The sequence below is a fragment of the Acartia tonsa genome, chromosome 5 (assembly GCF_053477335.1).
Source record: "Acartia tonsa isolate MP-2025a chromosome 5, ASM5347733v1, whole genome shotgun sequence".
NCBI lineage: Eukaryota > Metazoa > Arthropoda > Copepoda > Calanoida > Acartiidae > Acartia > Acartia tonsa.
Window position 1 is genome coordinate 27,788,560 of NC_137264.1, and position 26,294 is coordinate 27,814,853.

Here is a 26,294-nt window from a genome sequence, read left to right on the forward strand (position 1 = left end):
AGTTTATGATAACCTTTTCTTATTAGTTTGCTTAACAACTTTAGTGACTTTTATTGAATTTCAATTGGTTGGTTCATTAATTTAATTGTCAAAACGTTTTAACCACTAATTCTAATCTACTAAAGGGGTAAATTTGTGTATGATCATTGGGGATGTACATCAATTTATCTGGCATTATTGTTTTATCCCTGGATTTTACTGTTCTCTGTTAGTGATTTTAATCACAGTCTCATATTATTATCCTTAGCTGTGATTATATTATTATATTGTTGATGGATATTCTTAGAACCAAGCATATTGTCACATTCCAATGTATTGTAATTTACCAGGATTTATATGGAGGTAAAACATTTTCACAAAATATTTTCAATTAGTCTGAACAGAACAAGTGGTTTCGCTAGAAATCAACCCATCCTACATAGTTTTAATCAAGAGATGGGATGGTTTAAGGCTATTTATTGCTTTCACTTTCCATATTGGGCAGAGTTCCTAAATGTTAGTGGACCAGCTGCTAGTTTTATGAAAATAAATATTTATAAAGTGTTTTTTTTTTAACCTCATTTTCATAAATCTCTAATTTACATTTTTGCTTATCTGTGATTATATGTAGATGATTTCTTTTGATAGTGTCAACGCATAACTTTCCTCTTTGGCGTTCCTAGGAGTACGCCAATTATTATTTGCTATTGCGATATATGAAGGGTCATGTAGATTGATTTTAATTTGGCGAGCCTTTATAAGGGTTTCATGTTGACAAGAAAATAATCTTTACAAAAAGTTATTATCTTTAAAAAATGTATATTCTTTATCAGCAAGATATATTTAGGCTTGTTATTGCCATTGAAATTTATATAATTGCTATATTAAGTTGCATTATATAATAATTATTTATAACTACTTTTGGCGGGTGGGGTGGAACACTTTACTAACTCCATTAATCAATCCTAACGCGCATATTTTGTTCACGAAAGTGTAAATATCTAATAACAATAATTTCAACATGTCTGTACGAATCTGAAGCGTTCAGAAAGGGGGTGAATCCACCCCCTGGTAAAATTAAATGGTATTGACACACCCATCTATAAGCCTCTGGTACAACCCAATAAAACAACCAGGGGGGGGGGGGGATCACATGCCCCTTAAAATTCGAAACCTTGGGAAGCAAACAAATAGGTTTTTTCTCTCTCTACCCAACCTTATTAAAGCTACCAAGAGAAAATTTCACGTTAATATTATTTTTTTTTTTGGGGGGGGGGGATTTATGATCCATTGTACTATCCCTATTCCCCTGGGAGCCAACTGATTGCATAATCAACAAGAGTATTGTTCACAAATGCATGGAATGCAAAGGGCGTGCTTGTCATTGGAAGGGGGTGGGGGAAGGGGGTTGTACAATTGGAGTAAGTTGGTATCGGTCTGATTAGATTTTTGAAGGAAGGGAGAGGTCACCAGTGCTTAGATTATCAATCTAAATCCAACCCTTTCAAAATGATATTTGTAAAAAAAATTAATAATCTTTGTTCTTTCCCTGCAACCCTGAGTATTTAAAGTATGTGGGTATTTTGATGCAATTATTCAGACATCTTTCTCACACTCCATCCTTTTTACCTCTCTTTCCCTCTCTTTTATTTCACTCTCTTCCTCTCTCTCTTTCTCTCTCTCCCTCTTTCTCTCTTTAACTTAAATATATTGGTTTTGCACATATCAAATTTAAGTTTAGAAGGTCAAAAAACTTTCAAAGGTAGAAACTAAATAAATTAAAATTAATTTAATCTGTATTTGATTCATTGATGAACATCATATTTTTTCAGCCTTCTTCAAAATATTCTTTGTTTCTTATTAGCTAATCTTCGTTTGTCAGATTGTCTAATTTAATAAGCTTTTCATTTGTAAATTGTTTCCTTTTTCCATTAAATTGTAAGAGAGTTCTTGACAATCATTCAATCACCTAAAGATATCTTTAAATTTTTGAGGATTATTTTAAAAACATTGAAAAATAAAAAAAAACTAAACAATCTTTAAATGAATATCCTTTTGTGCTTTTGAAATAAAAATCGAAACAATAAGAACTTTAAATTGTAATGTCTTTGTTAGTATATGTACAAAAAAAGTATTCATCCTTTTTAGTCCTGAAACACATTAGATAAAAGAATAAGTAGTATGAGAAACAAAAGAGTTAAGGGGAAAAAATTGGTTCCCTCAAAGTGCCTTGTCGAGCACAGAAACCCCCCTCCTCTAATTCTCCCCTAACTCCGCAGTGTCAGGGCATCGTATTTTTCTTATGTTTAGATCAAGTAGGGTTGGGCTATTTTGGGTAATGGGTGTCCCCACAGGGTTAGGACACCGCAGTTATAGATTAGGCAGAGCAAATAAACTAACCCCTTTAATTTTATTTTACTTTTAATGTGTCAGTGTTCGATAGGCACCAAAATCTTTGTCTGATTATACTGTTTTCTAGAATACTATTCATTATTTTTTTTTTTAAAAAGGTCTCAATCGTGTGAGGTCTTTTTTGTTGCCTTTTTTTCATAACGCCTTTCTACAATATAATAAGTACGTCAGTACAAAGCATATGGTAAATTAAAATATGGGTTGTTTATTAAGAGATATAAGTTTTCCGGAATTGTAATGTAGGGAGTAGATTTGAAATCTGCATCAAATTTTAAGGATTTTTTATAAAATTCGTTTTTTGTTTAATTCTTTATCTAAAAGCGGAAATACAAATTAAGTTAATTAATTTTGGCATCTGTGATTGGTGGATTTAAAAAATCTGCGCTCTGATTGGATGTCGTACATCATTCAACCAATTAGAGCGCAGGTAGTTTAAAATCCACCTATCCTATTGGTCAAAATTAATTAACTTAAAATGTATTTTCGCTTTTAGATAAAGAATTTTACAAAAAACGAATTTTATAAAAAATCCTTAAAATTTGATGCAGATTTCAAATCTACTCCCTAGATTAAAATTCCGGAAAACTTATATCTCTTATTGTTTATCTCTTTTTTTAGTTTTTAAAGCTTTATTAGTAAATGTTAAGCTATTTGAAGACCTTGTTGGGCTAAAGCTTCACATAGGAGCTAAAAACAGTATACTAAAAAATAACCTAAATACTGACAGTCCATTTAAAGAAAAACCAAACAAAATTAGGTACATGTTGCCTAATCTATAGTTGTTTATGCTTTAAGACGAACATATTGGTGGTTCAAACAGATTAGCATTGGGTCCTTGAATCATTTTCTTACAGATAATAACATATAATGTACAGACTTAATTCTTTTATATATCTTATTGGTATACTGATATAAAATTATTGAAGAAACCATTGTTAATACTTTATAGTAACAAGAAAGGGTTATTGTATTTTGTTTCTAACCAAAAACATCTCCAAAAGTTTTTAGATCTTTAAAAGGATTTTTTTAAAAGAAGCACAGCTATTCTTTGTCAAGTTACTAGCGGAATAGCCCCTATCATCTAGGATAACGACATGTCGATAACATGTCAGCCATGGCCACTTTTATGTGATACCATATAGTCAACATTATAAAATGTCTCTAGACTATCATAAATCCACCAAAATTTTCTATGTCTTGTTCTATTTTCTATTTATCAAAATAATGTTTCCTGAATAAAGGTACTAAGAAAGAGAGGTAATGTCTGATTGAGCCAATAAATGAATCGCATCGGAGCATACATGAAATCTCATTGGTTGAATTAAACTGAAGTTTTCTAGTTTTTTCATTAGAGTTAACTAGAGCTGTTCTTTCACCTTTTACTCGAATCAAGTCCATCACATGAATGACTGCCTTCATATTGTTGTTTCACATCTATGTTTTATCTGTGCATTAATAATAAATATGCTTCATCTATTGCAATCATTGTAAAATAATAAAAATCCCTTTATGAATTTAAGTTAATAAAATTATATTTTTTTCTTGAGTTTCTATTAAAACAAAAAATAATATCTCGGACTTCAAATGTACATGATTTATAATCTTTAATTCGCAATTCGTATCTATTATAAACATTTAAAATACTAAAATTCATAATTTGTTTGATGTTTACCTCGAAATAAATTATATAAAAATAAAATAACAACAAATAGCAATACAACAGTACGTTCGTTACGTTTTCAACAGGACCTAGCATTGTACTGTGTATACACTGTACACACATGTTTAAGAGGAAAGGGCATATTTTTTTCATTTTGTTCATATAAAGAGTCAGCTGTAAATAGTCGCATTTCTTAAGATAAAGCTTTTCTCACGTAAATTATATCGTGTTAAAATTTATTTTCTAGTATAGTGTAAAGCATATTACAAATCCTTTAATAAGTTAGCTATGAATTGTTGAATTCCTTAATATAAAGTTAGCTTTCTAGAAATTATATATTTTAAAGTTTTTTGTCAGCTGGAGGAGTTCCTTTGTCAGATTTACGAAAAAGGGGTTCACAATATAGTTCTTCTCTCCTATTTCTATTGTTTCCTGCTTTTCTTTTGAGAAAAATTTGTAGTGTAGACAGGTGCAAAATATGTGTAAAAAGGTGGCGGCAACACTTACATTAATTACTTTTCCAGTATGGCTTCGAAACCGTTTGATATCCGCTGGATTAGAACCGGTTCTCAGACACACTGAAAAATCATATATCGTATCGTATTAAATCCCGTTTTCCACGAATATTAAAATGTACAATCATAAGATTAAAATAAGTTTCTTTGTCAGGATCTTCGGCCATTCGTGGCTAAGAAAACTGGTTTTAACCTTATGATTTTGATTTTGATATCCGCGGTAAGTTGACTATAATACGATGCGATAAATATAAGATAAATAACTATTCTCATCTACACAACTTGAATATTAATATCAAATTATCAAAACTAAAGATTTTCTATATTTTAGAAGCCTGAAGAACTTGTTGGATTCTTATTGCCATTTTAGTACAAACGCAGCAATATTTTTTTTTTTTTAATGGGTATAAAAAATATAATTTTTATTCTAATACTTTTTTTAGGAATCAAAAATAAATTTCTTTGTTATTTTACTCAATATGAATAAAGGCTTAAAATATCAAATAAAAATATATTTCTTTTTATCTACATATAAAATATTTAGAAAGAAAGATATGTCTATAGGTAGCGCAGCAATAATGAGATATTAGAGTGTGATTACTCATTTTTTTTAGAACTTAATACATACTCTCTAATAATAGGAATTTTAGTTTTAAAAATGTTTGAAAAAGTAGATAAAAATATTAGCCCTTTATACCTACAAATATTGTGTAAAAACATGAGAGATTAATAAGATACAAAATATATGGCTTAAAAAGGCCACCTGTCTGTTTTGCTGAAAATTGAATAAATCTACGCAATCCAGCCTATATTGTTAGAGAATATACCACACCTAATAGAAAGAAATATAAACAAACTGGTCAGCTGTACAAAAAAAACAGAAAATAGTCTTAAAAAGAATGTTCAGAAGAACGTATTTTGATTATTACAGTATGCTTAAATCTAACCTTTGAAAAAAATATTTAATTTGAAAGGCATCGCTTCTGATAATGTATGTTAAACTTGCTATAAAAAAAATCCACAAAACTTTATAAAAGGATTTATCTGAAAGAAAAAAATTTGAAAAGGGGAGAATAAAAGAACTCGTACTATATGGGATACGGAAAAACTATCCTAAAAATTAAACAAAATCTAATTCTTAAAAATATTAGTTTTATGGATGATAAAACTAAGTTATAAAACTATTTTACAGTTTTAGAAATTACACTAGTTCCCAAAGTCTTATAATCATGTTTTCTTTTTTATTGGCTTGAAACTTTGGGTACTTATATTAAATTTAGATTGGTTGATTAATTGATTTGCTTTTCCTAACTTTTCAATTAATAGTTTTAACTTACAAATCATACTATTGGGGGTTTTCATCAATTCATCGTCCATTTTCTTACCCCTTAATATCCCTGATATAGATATATAGTCAATTTTTGTGTGAGAAAGTGTTTCCCTGTGTGTTACAAACAATATAAATGATTTTGAAAAGCGGCATTTAAAATTTTAATTCGTTTTACTACAACTTCTAGTAAAAGTAAAACCTGATTATAATTCTACAAGGATTACTACAAAAACTGAAATGTTGAAGAGTCAATGGGGTTATTTAAAGATTAAGTAGCGTAGCTACCTCATTTAACTAGTTCCGTTACTACGTCGCTCAATAATTATAAATGTCATACGCATTATCTTATTGACAATACATACCAAAAAGATCATAAAAAAGTCTCCTTAAAGATAAATTTGGATAAAGTTTCTTTAGTTTCTACTGGATTATACTTTATTGTTATTTTTTTCTCACAAAAATCTTAACCTGTTATTGCTGCACTACTTATAATTTTTATCCCAATTTTCCTTTCTTAAAAAGCTTTAAATAGATTTACTAAACAGTTTTTATAAAAACCCTTTAATCAGAAACACCAATAAAATTACAAGGATAAAACATCCATAAAAGCGGACCTCCAAAATATAGGACATCATTTTTTTCATTTTTTGGCAGTGTGACCAAAAATTTTTGAAAACCAAATATCTATTTTAAATAAACATCATAAGTTCAAATGAATAAGATAATATCTCTGAACCTAGATTTTAGCGACCGTTTGACAGACAGACAAAGTATGCTTATATTAAAGACACGCTGTAAATGTTTAAAAGTGATATAAATATTAGTTTTATTTTCAGTCAAGTGGTCCTATTCAATTAATGGTATATACACATTTTAACAGTTGAGAATTTGGGTAGAAATTTGTTCTCTTTGGCGACTAATCTTTTATAAATTTTTAGTAGACCTTGCTTGGTTTTGCACAGGTTTTATACAGTTTTAGAAAAATCTAAAGATTGCTGAAATACAATATACAACTTTTGTGAAATAATAATGTCGATTATTTTCAACCATAACCACTTTTACTTAATGTTATATAGTTAACATGAATATATTTGTCAAAGTTATCATTCTTATAATATAAAGCTTCATAAGATTCGTTATTCTTACTTCCAACATAAAGGCCTCACCATGCACATTTAGAACTACCAGACATAGACTGTGCACATGACAGAGTTGGTTGTCTGTTGGGTGCTTAACTTATTAGCCCTGGTGTTTTGACAAAAAGTGAAAAATAGGCTTCGTTAGTTATCCTTGGTTGTTAAGAACCTGATGTTTGTATGGCATAGACTACAGCCTCGCTAGTAAAAGGTAATTGTCAATGTTATAGGCATAATATTGTATATCCGCTTAAATTAACAAAAATCTACCTAGAAATCCCACCCAATAAGTATTTCAACATCTGCCATAACGCCTCAATAATTTTATAGCTAAATTATTTTTAAAGCGAACCTTTGCTTTAAAAGGTTTTTTCGTATTTATTCGAATCCGGTGGATAGGAACCGGTTCTCATCCATACGAAAAAACTATGTCTAGCATCGTATTATATCCAGCTTTCTACGAATAAAAAAATGAACAATCATAAGATTAAAACCAGTTTTTTTAGCCCCGAGGTGCCGATGCGAGAAATAACTATTCCATTTATCCACCACACCAAACTAAGAATCGTCGAATCAAATATTTGTTTTGTTTTCGTTTTCAATAACATTAATTTCCTTCCTGTATAATTTTTTCTTCAAAAACAAATCTAAATAACGGTTGTACCCCCCACCCGGCCCCATCCAGAAGGTCTCCGAAGGCTAACGACGAGGCCACCAATTATTTTAAAAAGTATGTAGTAAGGTTGTAAATACATAATTAATAGTTCCTAAATACATTTTCTTTTCCTTTATATTTAATAGACATAACAAAATATGTTTTATTTATAATATAAGGCATTTTTAAATATAAATTTACTGTGAAAAGCCTGTCGTGGAAAAAATTATTTAAATATAAAATAGTTATTTATCTCATCGTATTATAGACAGCTTCCCACGGATATTAAAATGAAAAATTATAAGTTTAAAACCATTTTAATAACAAAACTATTAATAATTTTATGATCTTTATTATAATATTGGTGAAAAATTGTCTGTGATACGATTTTATACATGATTTTCATGAGAACCAGTTCTAATCCAGCAGATATTAATCGGTTTCGAATCCACACTGAAAGTTTTTTCATTATTTTAGGGGGGGGGGGGGGGTAAAGGGTAAAAAATAATGAATAAAGATTTTGTATAAATATGACAAAATATAGTTTTAAAGATTTCTATATATTGTTTTTATCAAATGAAATTATAGAGGGAGGGGACATCTACGAATAAATTATTCTACATTACTTCTTACCAAAGGCAAATTTTTACACTCATGTGTTAGTCAGGAGATTTATAATCGTTCATTTCTCTTTCACATTGTCCCTGTAATATTACACTAATAAAGTTCTGAGAGACAGAAACATGAAAATCCTTTCAAACATATTTCAATCAGGGGGGGGGGGCAATTCTGACAATAAAAAGAGTTAGAAGTTGTAGAGTTATCCCCACCCCTTATCCAAATTCAGGCAACTAGTAAAATTTACAATTTTGTTTAGACTTAAACATTTGTATTCTGCTTTTTCAGGTCTGAAATTCTACAAGTGTTAATGTTCGTTTTTTTTCTTTCGTTTTAGAGCTTTACTTTTATGGAAGTTGTAATCCTTGTTTAGTAGATATTCTCATGTAGTCCATATACAAAACACGCAAAAGACCAATTAATAGAGAATATCGGAATAATGAGAAAAAAACTATTTTTTTCTATCTAGACTCCTTTGTTATTCATGTAATAAGATAATTGTCTGTCTGTCCATCCCTCAATTTATCTGTATGTCTGTCTGTCTGCCCATCCCTCAATTTGTCTGTATGTCTGACTGTTTATCCCACTATTTATCTGTATGTCTGTCTGTTCATCCCTTTATTTGTCTGTATGTCTATCTGCTTATCTTTCTATTTGTCGTGGTGTTTGTTTTATACTAAAATAAATATTTGTTAAATACCATGACAGTTAAAAGCTAAAATATTAGTTATTTATCGCATCGTGTTATAAACAGCTTTCCGCGGAAATAAAAATGTACTATTATAAGATTAAAACCAGTTTTTAGACCCCGAGATGCCGAAGGCAAGGGCTAACAAAACTGGTTTTAATACAGTTACTAGGCCAAAAAGATAATTGAATTACGGATTTAGCTAAATTTTAGAGTTGCTACGCCATCAAATCTTGTGGAACAATTCCTTTATACAAAAATACATAGCTCAGCCAACACCCACCCCCCCACCCCAAAAAAAGAAAAATGTGATTTCTTCCTCTAATAGTATTGTATTAATTTCAGATGTCTAGCGAGGTAGTAGAGCCACCTCCAGCACAAATTATCCCAGCCAAGTCAGAAGATAAATTGGAAATTGAAAAGGTAAACATATTTTATGTGGTGAGGTTGCGTGAATTTAAAATATATAATAAAGTTATTTATTATTCTTTTAACAATCTGTTTCATCTATATGTTTATCTAAATTTTTATTTAATCTATCTATGTTTCTGTTTGTAAGTTTATCTGTCTGTCTGTTGGTCTGTATGTCTGTGTGTCTGTATGTCTGTGTGTCTGTATGTCTGTGTGTCTGTATGTCTGTGTGTCTGTATGTCTGTGTGTCTGTATGTCTGTGTGTCTGTATGTCTGTGTATCTATCCATCCATCCATATATCCGTCCATCCATCCATCTATTCATCCATTCATCCATCCATCCATCCATCCATCCATCCATCCATCCATCCATCCATCCATCCATCCATCCATACATCCATCCATCCATCCATCCATCCATACATCCATCCATCCATCCATCCATCCATCCATCCATCCATCCATCCATCCATCCATCCATGGATCTATCTATCTATCTATGTGACTAGGAGGAGGCAGCAGAGAAGGAGACCTCCCAGAAAGTAGAAGATGATTGTAAGGAGGGAGATAATAAGGAACAAGATAACAAGGACGAGAAAAAAGATGAAGCTGAGAAAAAGGTAATCATTATAAAAAGTAACAGGATTTTTGTGTGTCTGTACCGAAGGATCTTTCTAACCGCAGTACCGCGCGATATGGTTTTCCTTTACAATGTAGATTCGTATTGATCCTGAGAAGGTTTATAACTAATTTGAGGGAGGTTATAACCAACCTCCAAGGAAAAATCCTCCCTAGAAGAAAATTACACACGCCCCGAAAAAAAAATTGAAAGCGAGATGGATTGACTCCCCCCCCCCCCTCATCAAGTGCCCCTAGAGGCCTTTAGGGGGAGTATCCACTAATTAAATATAATAACGGAAAAGTGCAGCTATTTTATAAATGAAGTATTTTTTTGTTATACCAGTAATATCAATATTAGATTGGCTTTTATGGTATACATGATGTAAAAAGTAGGTCAAGTGGTTCAATATTAAAGACAACTAACCATTTGATTGTGCACCATTTAAAAGCGCATGGAATTGCCTTTTTCTTGACTTTTAAAATCACTCGTTTGACACATCATAGATATGTTTCATTTTCTTAGGTTTTAGTCAGTCATATTCTGATTTAAATCGTTGTAATTTTACATCTTTTCAGTAATATCTTTATTATAAATATAATATTTTTTACCAAGGACGATGAAGGCAAAGGAGACGAAGCTAAACAGGCCACAGACAGCGCAGAGGCTGAATCTGCCAACAAGGACGAGGCGGCTGAGGGCGAGGATGCTGCCGGCAGCAGCAAGGCAGCCGATAAGAAGAAGTTCACCCTGCCCAAAGTGAATATCAAAACCCCGAAAGTTATTTCAGATATCAGAGCAAAGTCTAAAGAAAGGAAAAAGGTAAGAAAAAAATTTAATATAAGGAAAAAGTATCAAAACAAACCTCTTAATATCCATTTTGAAATAACTCTTGTATTTACAGCATATTTCGAATTAAGTAATTTCTTCAATACAAGCTACACCGCCCACTTGCCATATTAATCTCTAATAATGAACATTTAGATTGTTAATGAAATCATTTAAATTTTTCTTCAAAAATACTTTTTCTTTAATTTATTCTGCTATGTATTTGCATTTCACTAATGTGTTACTGGTGCTGAATAAAATAGAAGGAAAAGTTTTCTGAAATTTAATTCGATTTAGTAATTATAATTACGTTACCGAACCTTTTTGATAATCTTTTAAGTAGCATAGATACTTTATAATTGTATTATGTCTGTCCGTCACTTTGAACGCAACGGAAGGTGTGCTATGCCTTTCTGTCCTGTTCTCTCATTTATTTTTTAAAATACATAATCCTATCCCAATCTATGCATTTTTGTGCAAAATAAAAGTTTTCAGACATTAGCCCTCACTAGAAAACCAATACCTAACAAATTAAAATTGAAATTTATAACATATAATGTTTTATAAATGTTAATTAGTTTATTATTATTAAATTTAAAGCAGATATAGAAAATTAGTATGCTTTAATTGTTTTCATTAAATAAACTATTAATAATGAAGTTAAGAGCAATATACAGTGAAGCTTTTTATAGTATTATTTTTTGGCCCATAATTCGTCATTTGTATTGAATGACGTAATTTCTTAATAGGCACCATAAACAGCTTCATATTCAAGAGTTGCTTGCGCTTCTAAAAATAATTCCACATTAATATTTTATTTCTTTTCTGAAGCAAACTATTGTTTCCCCTCCATGCAATTTGTAGATTAAAAAAAGGCTAAAAACAATTTATCTAAATTGATGTTCACTAAACTTCTACTCCATACTTTAACCAGAAGACAGGACAAGGACAATCATTCTAGAAATTGAAATAAAAAAAACAAAAAAGGTTTCATCTAAAGCAAAAAACATCGATATTTCTGCTTGTTAAATTAGTTAATATATAGACAAAATGTATTATTTTTTTGCATTTTACTGTACAACAGAATAGTCAATAATTAACTGCAAAGAAAATGACCCCATATCAAAAACGAGTATTATTTTTGGTTACATAATAGTTTTCTTTCTACTTGTTCCTTACTCTTTTATTACCCTATTATTCCCCCTGCAAAATGTTTAGTATAAATCTATCAAAATTTAACATAGCAGTTTTTGTCTCTAAATATTGAATAAAGCTTCACTGAAAAGAACTACTTTATTCTGGAATACAGATATTTTTTCTTTTCTTCTAAATGTTTATATTTAATAATGATTATCTCATCTATTATGTATGTACCTTTTAATCAGAAGAGTTATAATATCTAAAATAGGGTTTTCTATATACTTTCAGATAAGTATATCTAGCTTTTATGTGAATACACTTTTTGATGAATAGTTAAAACACGTCTTGATATTGGACAAGAAATCAATCTTTAGGGTCAATTAAATGGCGTTACTTCATTTCCGTACATCTAATACTTCATCAGAAAAGATTAACTCTTCTTAAATTTATTTCATATTTTGTTTTATTGCTAATTATGAAACACAATGATGATGTAATGATATGCAGAAGTGAATGCACACCAAAAAGTAATTGGCTGCGGTGCGGTTTAAGCATTTATATGAGAAGGTGGTTTTTAAGGCTGTGTAGCGGACTTTTAGCTTACTGCGGCTATTAATACACCTTTGGATTTTCAAAAATTATGTCGACTGTAGCTGTTTTTCTCTCAATTTAGGAAGTTTTAATTTAGTTTTTTTTCTTTTTTCTTAAAGATTGTTTTTTTTTTCTTTTTAACCATGCCTATCATTATCTTGGTAAAATCCAGGGATCGGAAGCCGCGCGTAAGCCGCGTGTAAGCCTCAGTGAAATCTTCATGTTATCACTATAAAATTCAGCTGGATGTATAAAACTGCTATTTAGCAGACAATCCTTCTTTCTGAAATTTCTTTTTATGCTCACAAGCAGGTTTAAAATTGAGGCTTATGCGCGGCTGAGGCGCGGCTTCCGATCCCTGGTAAAATCCTAGACAGATAAATAGATAGATAGAAAGAAAATGGATATTTATTTAGTTTCTTATTGTTCAATGAATCAGTAAATTAGATATTGGTAAAGCTAATGAAAAACAAATTAAATATGTCAGCTATTAGCAATACAACAAAAGAAGAAAAAAGTTTTATCAAGTTAGGAAGGGAAGAGAGTTCTTTCTCAGATCAAAAAATGCCAAACGATTTTACTCGTGGTTTCTGAGGCCTTAAAAAAATGAAGTCATATAATACAAATGACAAATGAAAAGCCAGTATACATTTTACCATTGGCCTATCATTGATCATTTGTATTATATGACGACATTTTCTATTGGGCATGATAAGCTGCTCGTGGTTTCTCTAGATGCGCACTTCTTCCTTATTAGGCATTCGTATAGGTGTTAGCAGCCGTTTGATAACACAATTTTAAAAATAGAATATTAATTTTAGGGGAAATTTACCTAATTAGTTTGGTAAATAATTATGGCCAAAGAATTTAGTTCCACTGAACTTTCAGTTATTTTAATAAGAATTTTTATGCAAGGTTTTTTTTATAAATAAACTAACCCCAAAATAAAATAACGTTTAAGTATGACGAAATGTAAGAGTATCTTCTATCCTAGAAATATTTTCTGACACAAGGAAAGAATGCAAAAGGTAATTATTATTCCACTCCTACATAACTTAAAAATATTTTTCAAACCTTTGTAAACTAGAAAAGTATAGATGTGCATTTTTCTATTCTCTAGTAGAAAATACACAACCCCTCCCTCCTCTAATATTTTGGAATATAGATTTTAAATTTTACATAGGGCTGCCATGTTAGATGCATTAAAATACTGTAGGGAGTATATATTGGGGCTTCTATTTAATTAGTTACGTTAACTTCTAGCCGACAGTCGTGCTATTTAATTGTTGGTTGTCTTTGGAATGTTGGTTCTCATCTTGGTCCTTATATAATTGTGATAAATCACAATCAAGAATTTTTGGTGTATTAGACCCCTTGGGGATAAATCATGTTATGTGAAGTTTATAGAGATCCACATTAATGAAGCGTTTCCGATTTAAGGGCCCTGCAACTTGTAAGGGATATGTAAAAAAAATATTGGGAGGGTAGAAGGCCACCTTATTGATTTGAAAGATTTACCAAGAAGAGAGGTATAAAATAGGATTTAAAAGACAGTAATAGGAATTTATGTGTCTTTATTACCGTGTTCTCCTCTATTTGGAAATTAAATGATACAAAGTTTTTCAATATCTATATCGAAGCAAAATTAGATAGAAAAAAGGTAAAATGTAACCAAATTTAATTTAGTCTAGTACTTCAAATTTATTTATCATAGTGTTGGTTGTCTAAAAGTTGTTACTGTTTAAAAAAGTATTTGTTTCATTAATAAAGGTTACTAAGAGATTAATTTTTTATAATACAATATACCCCTAGATAAATAAGAACAATCAGAGATAGGTCAATTGATGTAAATAATCTTTGATAATATGTTAAAATCTGCTTTACCTATTAATATCAAATAAATATAAGACAGGATTTTAGATATCTTTTACTCAATTGTCCTCTCCCATCCCAAAATTATTTCTAGAATTTTTTATTAAACTTCCCTCTGATATGTTTCTATCAAATGTCATGCTTAGGTCAAATTGATTGTAATTCAATAAATTATATGAAAAATAAAGGGAATAAAATATTTGTTTTCAATATTTAACAACAAATTTAACTATTGATATGTTTTCAACAAAACTAATTATTTTGTTCAATATGAGATGTGTTTATAAAAAAAAATATTGCCTTTTTTTTAAACATTTCTACATATGAGTACCCTCTTTATTTAAAAACAAATCATCTATCCAATAGCATAAACCTTACCTGTTATTATGAATTTTATTATACCTGTATTATTAAAAGAAATATCTATACTAAATAAAAATTATGTTATTTTTGATTAATCAACTTCTTAAGCAATTTTTTTTGTGATTTTTCATCCACATTTAAGTTAAATTTATAACGTACAGAAGCGTTTTAAGGCTTAAGCTGTGTGCATCGACCTTTTACAATCACCATCGATTATAAACTGCTCGACTTTTTATATAATATTTTTAAGAATATTATATAAAAGCAGCCAAAAGCAGTCCAATGAAGCAGCTTATAGTGACTAATAAAAAATGAATTTATACAGTACAAATGACCAATGATAGGCAAGTATACATTGTAATTAGCAAATGATAAAATGTATGCTGTCCTATCATTCACTCTATACACTGTTTCGTTCAACTGTAAATGTTTAGAGCACAAAGTAAGATCCTAATTTAATTGTAGAATAATTAAGAATACATGTTCATTAATATTTAATTATCTGAAGGATTATTTATAATTCCTTAGTGTACAATAAAATTACTTTTAGTTATTCTAATTATTAAATAGATAAATAACAACCAAAAGTAAAGTTTATTTCATTTTAGAATGCTGGACAAACATATGGCATAACGAATGTTATCTAAGAAAAAATTAAGAGGTTGTTGGGTATATAATAACAAGGATGACAACATCCATAAAAGCGAAGCTCTGAAACGGCAGGACAAACGGACATTAACACTTGTATAATGTCAGAACTGAATAATCAGAATGCGAATGTATAAGAGTCAAAGCAAAATTGTAAGTAAATTTGTTAAAAAACTGCTTTATACAGGACATACTTACATTTTTAGGACTTGATTATAGAGTTGCTTCGCTTATAATATTGTACCTTGTTGTCCCAGGAATCAGTATACCAAAAATCAGACCAATCGGATAATTAGGTCACATACAAATTAGTTGTTAAAAATGTAAAAAAAACAACATGTTTAAAATGGACGTACGGACATTCTGGTAATGATTATAGAGTTGCTACGCTTTCTAACTTGTACCTAATTATTACAGGAATCACCATGCAAAATTTGAAATCGATAGGACAATTCTAACATGCCTAAATTAACGAAAAAAGCTATTTAAAAAAGTTAAAAAATCAATATGTTTAAAATGGACGTACGGACATTTTGGTAATGATTATAGAGTTGCTGCGCTTTCTAAATCGTACCTAACTACTAAATGACCATGCAAAATTTGAAATCGATAGGACAATTCTAACATGTCTAAATTAACGAAAAAAGCCTAATTAACCGACCCTAATTATAGAAAAGCTTCGCTTTTAAAAATTTTTAGGGGTATATCTTTGATAAAAGGTTTTTATCTTCCCCACCCCCATTCCTCTCTATCATCTTCTCCCCTGCAAAAAACCTAAATCCTCCCCCGGACAAATACTAAGTTTCTATAAAATTTAATTTTCATCTCAAGATTACTTAAAAATACAATTTCTCTTGTTTTTATAAGTTGCATATTATTCAATTTATATTATTTTTATTTTAAAAGATTTATCATTACTAAAGTCATTTTCAAACATAAAAGGAAATATTTTTTTAAAATTAATTTTGTTGTATCTCTCTTGTTGTACTTTCTTTGTCTAGATATTTTGTGCTAAAACCTATTTGCACGAATTTTGGGGTGTTCCCTTTATTCTGAGTGGATAAATCACAACCCTCCTGTCCCCTTCCCCCTCGAAGCAACTTGTTTTAAATGTATGAAGAAAGGTTTTGTGGTCCATAAAAATAATTTCTGAAAAAGGGATGGGGGTTTCTTGGGTCATCTATACAAAGTAGCTTGATGTCTGTCTGTCTCGGACCACTGAATCGATCGGATTCTACTCTTCAGGGAATGTAACTACTTGTCCTGTGGTGGTTTTAGGCCATTTGCATTTTTTTCGGCTGGGTAGGTAATAGAAGATGTAATTATACCTCTTGGGGCGAAGCCACTAGTAATTCATAAAATGCTTAAACTAACCTCTCGCAAAGTTTCCTACAACTTGCTGCTGAGCTTTCCAAGAATTGTATGCAATAATTAGATCATTATTGAGATCTTATGGAACATTGACACAAATATGTAAACAACTAGGATTACATTTATTTTTGCCCTCCTTTCAAGAAAAGGATTGTTCCCAAAATTTAATACTAAGGCTCAATTCCACAGGGGATATTAAAGAGAGAGAAAATAGAGAGCTGAATGGATAAGAGAGAAAGAAAGGAGAGAAAAGAAAAATTCAACTGTTTTTATGACTATTTCTTTCTCTTGCACAAAAGGATTAATTTCTATAAAGAAATAAAACTACCTAACAGGTTAATATAAGAAATTAGATGAAAAAGTGTAATTATAATTAATAAGGGTAGATTCACTATGATTTTTAGCCCTAACCTAGCGGGGACTTAACTCTTCAGTGTCAAAGCCCTATAAGGCTCTCATAGACCTAACCTAAAGCTAGTAGTAAGAAAATTATTTTCTAAAAATTAACGAGGCTGGACTACAGTAATTGGGGTTTTTTTTTTTGAAGGGTTTAACCAAATAAATGTAGACATCATCTTAAAATTGAAAGTCTTTATTTTCAAACTAATATGTACATATACCCTTCTAAGGTTTTTCTTATTTTTCAGCTAAGTATATTACAAGAAAAGTTTCTGTGAACTCACATATACACCTTTTTATTAGGATAGGATACACACGTATAGACTAAGATTCTTGATATGAAAATTAACTGTTTTTTTAAAGATGCTACTTCACTTTAAGTTAATTGTTTTGCTTTAATGTATGTCTATTGTCTACCAAAGCTTTATTTTTGCGGGACCAGACTATAAAGTTATTTCCCCATTACAGATTATAAACTCAAGATTAAAATATTTTTATTGAGTTTAGGATTTAGGATTTAATCTCTTCTAGATATATTGATTAACAAGGATGACAAAATCCAAACAAGTGGATCACAGACAAAAGAAAAGATTAATTTAAAGACAGACTAACAGATAAATTGGAAACAGAGTAGGAAACAGGCGTAATAGTTAAATGTTTCTTTACAGGAAATTTAGAGAATTATCACTGAGCAGCTGAATAAATATGTAAATGTCAAGTTCCTAACAGCATTACAGGCAAACTGCCGGGAAAAGTTCGTTGTATAAGAGATGCTCATTGTTAAAGATGCTCTTCTATAATAATTTTCACTTTCTATCTCTATTAGAAGCTGAGTAAATTTAATTTTCACTTTAGAATTACAAGTCTTTCAAAGAATTTTCAAAAAATTCAGCCCTTTACTTTAAAAGCAGACGGAATAATAATTACATTCCCCCCATAACGACGCATCTATACTGAAAATTTTAATTATAGAGTATCTTCGTAAAGGATTGATGAAATATACATTAGATTTAAATCAAATATCATTAAATTCAATTGATTTTTGGATCAAAATGTTATTAGAAATTTAATCTTATTAAATTTACAATAAATATCGACAGTTCAAAAACTATTTTTTCAAACAGAAAAAAATTATTATTTATATTTTATTTTATTCTTACATGCATAATATAACTACACCTTTTGAAATTAAAATAATTAATTTTGAATAAAATGGTGAAAAATAGTATTCCACTAGTTATGTAAATACAGAAATAAATTGCTGTGCTAAATTCTATTTCATTTTAAAGTTAGGAGTTTAAAAGCTTTATTTTTATTTTTGTAATCGTCAGTTGTCAAAAATGAAAAGGGTTCGAGTGTCAGCCTTGGCCTGCAAGGACCTATAGTAAAGTTAAGTATAATAAAAGGGTTAGTTGTCTCTAAGGTATTTTTTGCCCCAGATCCTATACAAGTAGATTTCCAACAAGTAGAAACATTGGATCAATATTTTTTTTCTGTAGACTTATCCATCAATTCATTGAACAATATCTCGTTAAAAATGTTGGTTGTTTGATGTAGTTGAAATTACTATTTTATTGGTCTATTACTTTCACAAAATTTCAATTATTCCAAACACAAAACCAACAAGGATGACAATGTGTATATAACAATTTGATAGCACAGCTTAGCACAGGCATCAATTCATGGTGAGTTTCCCTGTCACAACACCTTGTTGTCATTATATCAACCTAACATGTAATCATAATTATATTAAAGCATTAATAGAGCCCTTCGTTATTTGATAAGGTTGTATATAAAAAATATAAATATTTTTACAATGTTTTACCGCTTTACAAAGTTAAGTGAGGAAAAGTATTTTCTTTTTCAATTTTAATTATTCATCCATGGTATTCAGCAACATGAATTTCATTTTCAAAATGGGTTTTTGAAATAATATTACATGTTAATTGCAACAAATTCATTCTGGCCGGCTGTGTCCCTAGCATGGGAGAGAGAGGCCCACAGGAAAAAAAGCATAAAAACATTCAAAGACTTTATTTGAAAATAAAATACACAAATCCAATCCAGGACTTATGTGACCTATGGACTTATGGACAATTATAACCTACCCAATTAAACGAAAAAAACTATCCGATCCGGACGTACGGACGGACCGACCCTAATTATAGAAAAGCATTATTTGCTTACTGTAGGTATATTTTTTTGGGATAAAAATTTTGATATTTAAATGTCCTAAAATTTAACGATAATATAAGGCGAGAAAAGAATACAAATTGACAAAATTCTTCAGGAAGTCTCAATAAACAAATTTCCCTGAAAATTTCATCGGTGAACTTTGACCTAAAAGGACATTAATACCCTTTTATTTATGGAAAGAATTAATGAATAAAACCTAGAGACATGCAATCACAAAAACAGATAGAAGAACATGATAAACAAGTAAAATAATATAGCAACACCTTAAGGCGGAAAAGATTGTCATATCAATTACAAATCTCAAATTTATCAGCTACAAGAAAATTTACCTTAAGGGGAAGATGTTTTACTTCCATTTTCACATCCCTGAAATTATGAAAACTAAAGACATTTAAGGAAATAAAGAATGGTCTATCAGAATGCTGGTCCCTATGCCTTATTTATTTTACATAAAAGTCATTAAATCCATAAACCCATTAGCCATAAAACCATTAAAGAGTCGTTTCCATTTTACAATGGCGTCCCTTCAATGTGTATCAAATAGACAGAAATATAATAAGCCAGTTTTTCTTAATCTACAGAAATAATTGAATTAAAATCAACTAAGTAAAACGATCAAAAAATATTTTTGTCTGTATTGTCTATTTTTTTATATAGCGCATTTGCTATGTAACTATCGTTTTACACCAACTTGTTTGCTGTTTTTATGGCAAAAAAATGAAAGTTTCTGTAAGAACACTTATTATACGCGATAACATTACATGGTAAAAATCAATAGTTATAATGTTATTTACATTCATAGCTGTTACTAAATAATATAATATAATAACAAATGTATAACTTATTTATTTATCAAAGTGGGGGTATTTCTAATTAGCAATCCTTGTATATTCTAAGATAGATAAAGAGCAACAAAGATAGATTGACAGACAGATATATGTATAAAGTAGACATAAAGCTTTATGGTTAAATTGATATATAGAATAGACAATATATAGTCCACATAGAATGAAAAACAAAAGTTTATTTGTACAACATTATGTTTCATGCATTAGGCAATCTTCAGTTACACTTAACTTTTGATACTGACAATAATATAAGCATAAATAGATTTTTTAAATTAAATTTAGAGGATTTTTTTTTTAAATTTAATTTTCAAATAAACATAATTCATGAACATAATTCTTTAAAAAAAACTATCGTGAAACGGCAGTATCAGGTATCATTAGCAGCCAGGAGTTCAATCAGAAGGAACTTGTCTCTATGTCTGCACTTGCTGTTAATCTCAGACCTCTTGTTGAGCATGTTGACGTCGTTGTTGAACATAACCTTCACTAACCTCTTGTTGAGCATGTTGACGTCATTGTTGAAAATAATCTTCACTAGACAATATATATATATATATATAGATAGATGGATAGATAGATAGATAGATAGATAGATAGTAGATAGATAGATAGATAGATAGATAGGTAAGTAGGAGATTGGGCTCTTTGCAGATATACTTATGAGTTCTTCAAACTTTATAGTTCGAAAAATGTTTTTTTCAAAACTACAAATAAAATTGTAAAAGCTTAGCATTATGTTTATTTTTTAATTTTGTCAACAAAAGGGGTAGTTTCACGAAATGCATTTGAACTTAAGTGAACCGCATATTTTTTGCTAGTTAATGGGTTTAACTATATTATATGGCATATATTTGAAAGAATTGCAATTTTCTACCACGTAGTTTTCAAAATATCAAGACTTTAAAATCGTCTTTTTGTGATGTATGCAATTTAAAAAGACGATTTTCAAGTCTTGATATTAAACTACGTGGTAGAAAATTGAAATTCTTTCAAATATATGCCATATAAATGTAGTTTAACAAATAAACCAGGAAAAAATATGCGGTTCACTAAATTAAGTTCAAATGAATTTCGTGAAACTACCCCTTTAAATTTGTTAGTTAAAATGCCTTCTTTTTTAAGTTGCAGTCATATTTGGTACATAAACAATTATATTTTGCTATTTTGTTCTACCTTTAGTGGTAATGTATGAACAAGAATTCTAGAGTATTTTTGTTCTCATATAACTTTCAAGTTTATATAACTTCATTGATACAGGGATAGATAAATTATAGATAATTCAATGTTCTTTTCGTCAAGTGTTTGGTTAAAAAGAGAGAGGGGACAATTGTCTGCTTATTACACTAGTCCCCAATGTTTTACAATGATGTTTTCTTATTCGTTGGCCTAATCTTTGTGGACTTTTACTGAATTTAAATTGTTTGGTTTATTAAGTTGAGAAACCACTAATTTTAGATCCCTGGTTTTGTTATACTAGGAGCTTAAAGATACATGGGGAATTTTTGGGGGGAAATTAATTTGTCTGCCATTGTTATTTCCTTCCCTGATATAACTCTATTAAAATAAACTCAATTCTGTTGTTTTCTTTGCAGAAAAAATACCACAAGGATAAAAACATGCACAATGTAAAAGCTTTTTGTTTTATGTTATAGGCAACCTAATAGCACCTTCATAGAGAGGCTAGGGTTATATATATAGTTATTTTATTCCACTAAAGCATGTTTTGCCTCCAACATTTCTAATATTTATATGTTCTTTTAAATTTGTTTATAATAAGGGTGTTCGTAAAATAATTATCTTTAAACAAAATCTACCTAATAGCAAATGAGTAAAAAATCTGTATATAAAGAAGCTATCTTTTATTTTTTCATATTTTTTACATCCCTTTCGTACTTTTGGAAATAAAAAATACTAAAACAATATTATAAATATCTGTCATATATTTCCTTCCTATATCACAAACAAAATAAATCAACAATCCCCTTTAAGATATAAGAATAAATGGAAAGATAGATTGTTGATATTAATAAAAAAATAATCAAAACAATCTTATAACATCTTTCCCCTTTTTGTTTCAGAGTAGTTATAGATCAAAATTGTGGAAGATTTTTTTTTCATTGTTAGATTTTAGAATAAAATACAATTATGCATATTTTTGCTTACATTTGACCATTAATTGTTCAACTTTTGTCATAAGTCTTTTCTTATTTGTCTATTGGTAAGTAATAAACAATGTACTATATATCCGTTTATTCATAGCTCTTTATTTGGCAATGTCTATTTAATAACACAGCAACGTTTTATGCTTTTCTGTCAAAGTTTTTACTGTGATATTGTAGTATGAAATGTCTTAAGGAATAAACTTTTTATGACGGGCTCTGATTTGTATTGCATTATTTGCATTCTGATGGACAAACGGACAAAGTGAGTTATAGAGATGATTTTCAGTGGTCATAAAAGAAGAGGGAGAAAATGAATATATATTAGGACATGATGAGTAATAGAAAATCACGAAACCTTTATGTTTATTGTCTTAAGTAGCATGACCGACAGACCAAGTTACAAACTAGATGCTCTTTAGTGAGGGGTCCTTTCTTTATCAAAATCATCAGTCTATCTTATATAGAGACCAAGGAAATTACACTTCCAGAGTTTCTTCGCTTCTAAAAGAGTCGCTATCAATATTTCTCCTCTATTTTTTTATATAAACTATAAAATAGATTGTTTTAATCTATTTAACCTAGAAATTAATTTAGTATATTGTTCAATTTATAATTCTAATCTTGCAAAGACTGAGATTGATCCAGACACCTTCATTTATTATTTAAGGTTGGATATTTGTCTCTGCCAGAAGGACAATCACAAACTTTACCATAGTTCAAAATTAACAATTATAAAATGGTCTTGTTGGCTCAAAGAAACAATCTTATTTTTGTATTTACCGTCCAATAATTAAAGTAACAAATATATCTCTATATATGTAGTACCATGGTCCATCACCCAAAATGGGTATAAACCTGTCCAAGACCTATGAGAAGCTATCTTGTAAAGGAGAATCATATCAGTTCAGCGATTGGAGAGATCCTTTGGTAACGGCAGACACACACACACATACACAAACATCCTGTTACTTTATTATAAGGATATGTGATACTCTCCCCGAAATAGTCATAATCCTTTCTAGGACCTATGAAATCTATACTATAAAGGAAACTCATATCGGTTCAGCAATTATAGATATCCTTTACTTACTGACAAACTAACAAACATCCCGTTACTTTTATGTAAGGATTGTTAGCTTAGGTTCCAAATTGGTTTGGGATGTCATTAAATTTTTACTACTATTACATATTTTATACCGATTAGGTATAACCACCAAATTTCTGTAAAACTCCACCTCTCTTAGCTTTCCTCCTTAAAAATTTTCCTTACTTAACCTAACCTAAAAGAAGCATTTAAAAATTTTTATTTCAACAAATTATTGTTGTTTAATTTTGGTTGAAGTAAATAAAACACTCAATAGCCATCAATTATCATATAAATATATAAACTTTTTTTAATAAATCTATCTATCTATCTCTCTTTCTATTTATCTATCTATCTCAGAATAAATAATATATTTACTAAGGATTATATTAGGATAAATAAAATTGCATCTAAATATTCTTTCAAGAGTTCATACAAAACAATTAGAACAATTTTGTTTTAAAATAGCCCAACAATGAAATGATGGTTGAAATAGAATAGAAGAGTAAACCATCCTATCCTATTATATAAAGTAGTAAGGTATTTTTGTCTAAAGCTTAAGATCTCAATAACTACTGAACTGATTGTGCTTTCTATGTTAGGTAAGCTTCACATAGGTCCCATGATAGTTTTAGGCTATTTCATTTTTTAGAATTAGGTCTAGGGATCACTTTAAGCTATTTGTATAGCTCTTTTTGTCTCTTTAAATACAGAGCCACTAGATTCTAGGGACGCAGCCGCTAGTTAAACATAAAACACTGCCATGTATATTTTTTGTTTGGTAGTGCCCATAAAAAAAATTTGAATATTCAACAAAAAGTAAAAATGATTATTTATGAGTTAGTTTGTGTGTTGATGACATAGTGACAGACACACAGTCATACAGATACTATTATTATTTTTATTGGCTAATATCTCATTTACAAAAATTTGGTCAGTTTGAATGCTCAATCACATCATATGTTGGTACTATAGGATTACCTAACGTAATGCACAAACTTTTTACTATTCCCTTTTCTATAACTAGCGGCTACGCCCCTAGAGGCCTCTAGTGGCACTTTAAATGTTTTTGTTTGTTAAAGTTTACGATAATTCTTTATTTTACGGATACCTCTTAATGTTACGTTGAAGTCTCCCAGATTTTAAGAAAATTTTCAATTTTTTTGTCATTTCTTTTGGGAGGGTGGTAGTACCCTCCCCCAAAATAGTTAAAAACCTTCCCAGGACATATGAGAATCTACCCTGTTAAGGAGAACCCGATCGGTTCAGCGGTTAGCGAGATCCTTCGGTACCGACACACAGACAGACAAACATAAAAGTTTAGGACTATGGAATATAGATCAATTTTTCCACTAATATTTCCAAATCAACATAAGACTGTTGTCCTAATGTAATATAGTCGTCATAATTATCATGCCTTTAGGTTTAACAAGGAACTCAATACCAAATAATTGATTTTCTCTGTAACCAAACTAATTTAATAATTATGCGCGTATATACATTTATGCATATTGGCCTTATTGTTATAATTATGTCCGTCTGTATGTCCGTCAGTCTCGAATTTTGACTGTCTGTGTGTATTAAATGCTCACCTTGTTCTACATACTTGTAAAAGGACAACAGAAACGGGATTACGATTAGGAAAAAATAAAATAGAAATAGATATCAACTATATAATGGTTACTAAAAAGTCCATACGTTCATTTAAAACATGCTGATTTTCAAAAAATTTTTGCTATGATAAAATCATTCTAATCATCTGAATTTTGGAAATATGATTCCCATGACAACAAGGTACAATGATAAAAGGTAAGCATCAATTCCTAAAAATATAAGTATGTCCTAAACAGCTATTTTGCATTAATTTTATTGTTTTTAATTATAAGTTGATATTCTGCTTGTTAAGTTCTACCACTATAAGTGTTAATGTTTGTTTGTGCTGCCGTCTTTTTTAAGAGCTTTACTCTCATTGATGTTGTTATCCTTGTTTGATGAAATGACATATAAATATCGTTAGATAGGATGCTTCTTGGTCTACTGTGGTTTATTTTACAGAAAACTTGTTCCTAGTCCGTTTTTGTGAAAAGTTATGTAAGTTCAGTGCCAGAATACACAAGCTTATTAAACTAACAGGGATGACAACATCCATAGCAACTTTGCTGGTATAAACGAAGTTGTTTATAGTGCATATAAAAAAATGACGCCATTAACATTAACACTTGTGGAGTGTCAGAACTGAATAAGCAGAATAATAATGTAAAAAAGTCTAACAAAATTGTAAGTAAATTTGTTGCAAAACTGATTAAATACATAATACTGTTTAAGGACATTGTTACAGTTTTAGGACTTGATTATAGAATGCTTTGCTTATTACATTGTACCTTGTTGTAATAGGAATCAGTATTCCAAAAATCTTATGTATAGGTTCAATTAAAGTTTTTACGCTTTCTAAATTGTACTTAGCTGATACAGTAATCATAGAGGAAAGTTCGAAGCTTATTCTATCATGTCTAAATTAAAGATAGAGCTATCAGCTTTGGAAGGGCGGACGTACGGACAAACCGATGTTAAATGTAAAAAAATCATTAATAATTGTAAAAATGAAAAAAAAATGCTTCTTTTGCTTTTTAATATATGTGCAACCTCATTATAGTTGGGTAAATTTATTCTTTTAGAATCCTAAATAGGTCTTTTTCAATTTTTAAACATAATAGCTTAGAGAGAAGATAAATCATATTGATCATTAATCGCCTCAGTAAATTAAGAAGG

The 26,294-nt window shown here is 29.7% G+C and overlaps 1 protein-coding gene across 2 annotated transcripts in view; it reads left to right on the forward strand.

The window, feature by feature from the left end:
• The window catches only part of Nrt (Neurotactin), a 79,768-nt gene that overhangs the window by 32,018 nt on the left and 21,456 nt on the right, over window positions 1-26,294 (forward strand). The window contains exons 2-4 of one of the 2 annotated variants that reach the window (XM_080161092.1): window positions 9,339-9,416; window positions 9,914-10,024; window positions 10,639-10,845. In XM_080161092.1, coding sequence (XP_080017218.1) covers window positions 9,339-9,416; window positions 9,914-10,024; window positions 10,639-10,845 — 396 coding nt within the window. Of the gene's footprint in view, window positions 1-9,336; window positions 9,417-9,913; window positions 10,025-10,638; window positions 10,846-26,294 lie in introns of both variants that reach the window. The other variant, XM_080161091.1, reaches the window with a different exon arrangement.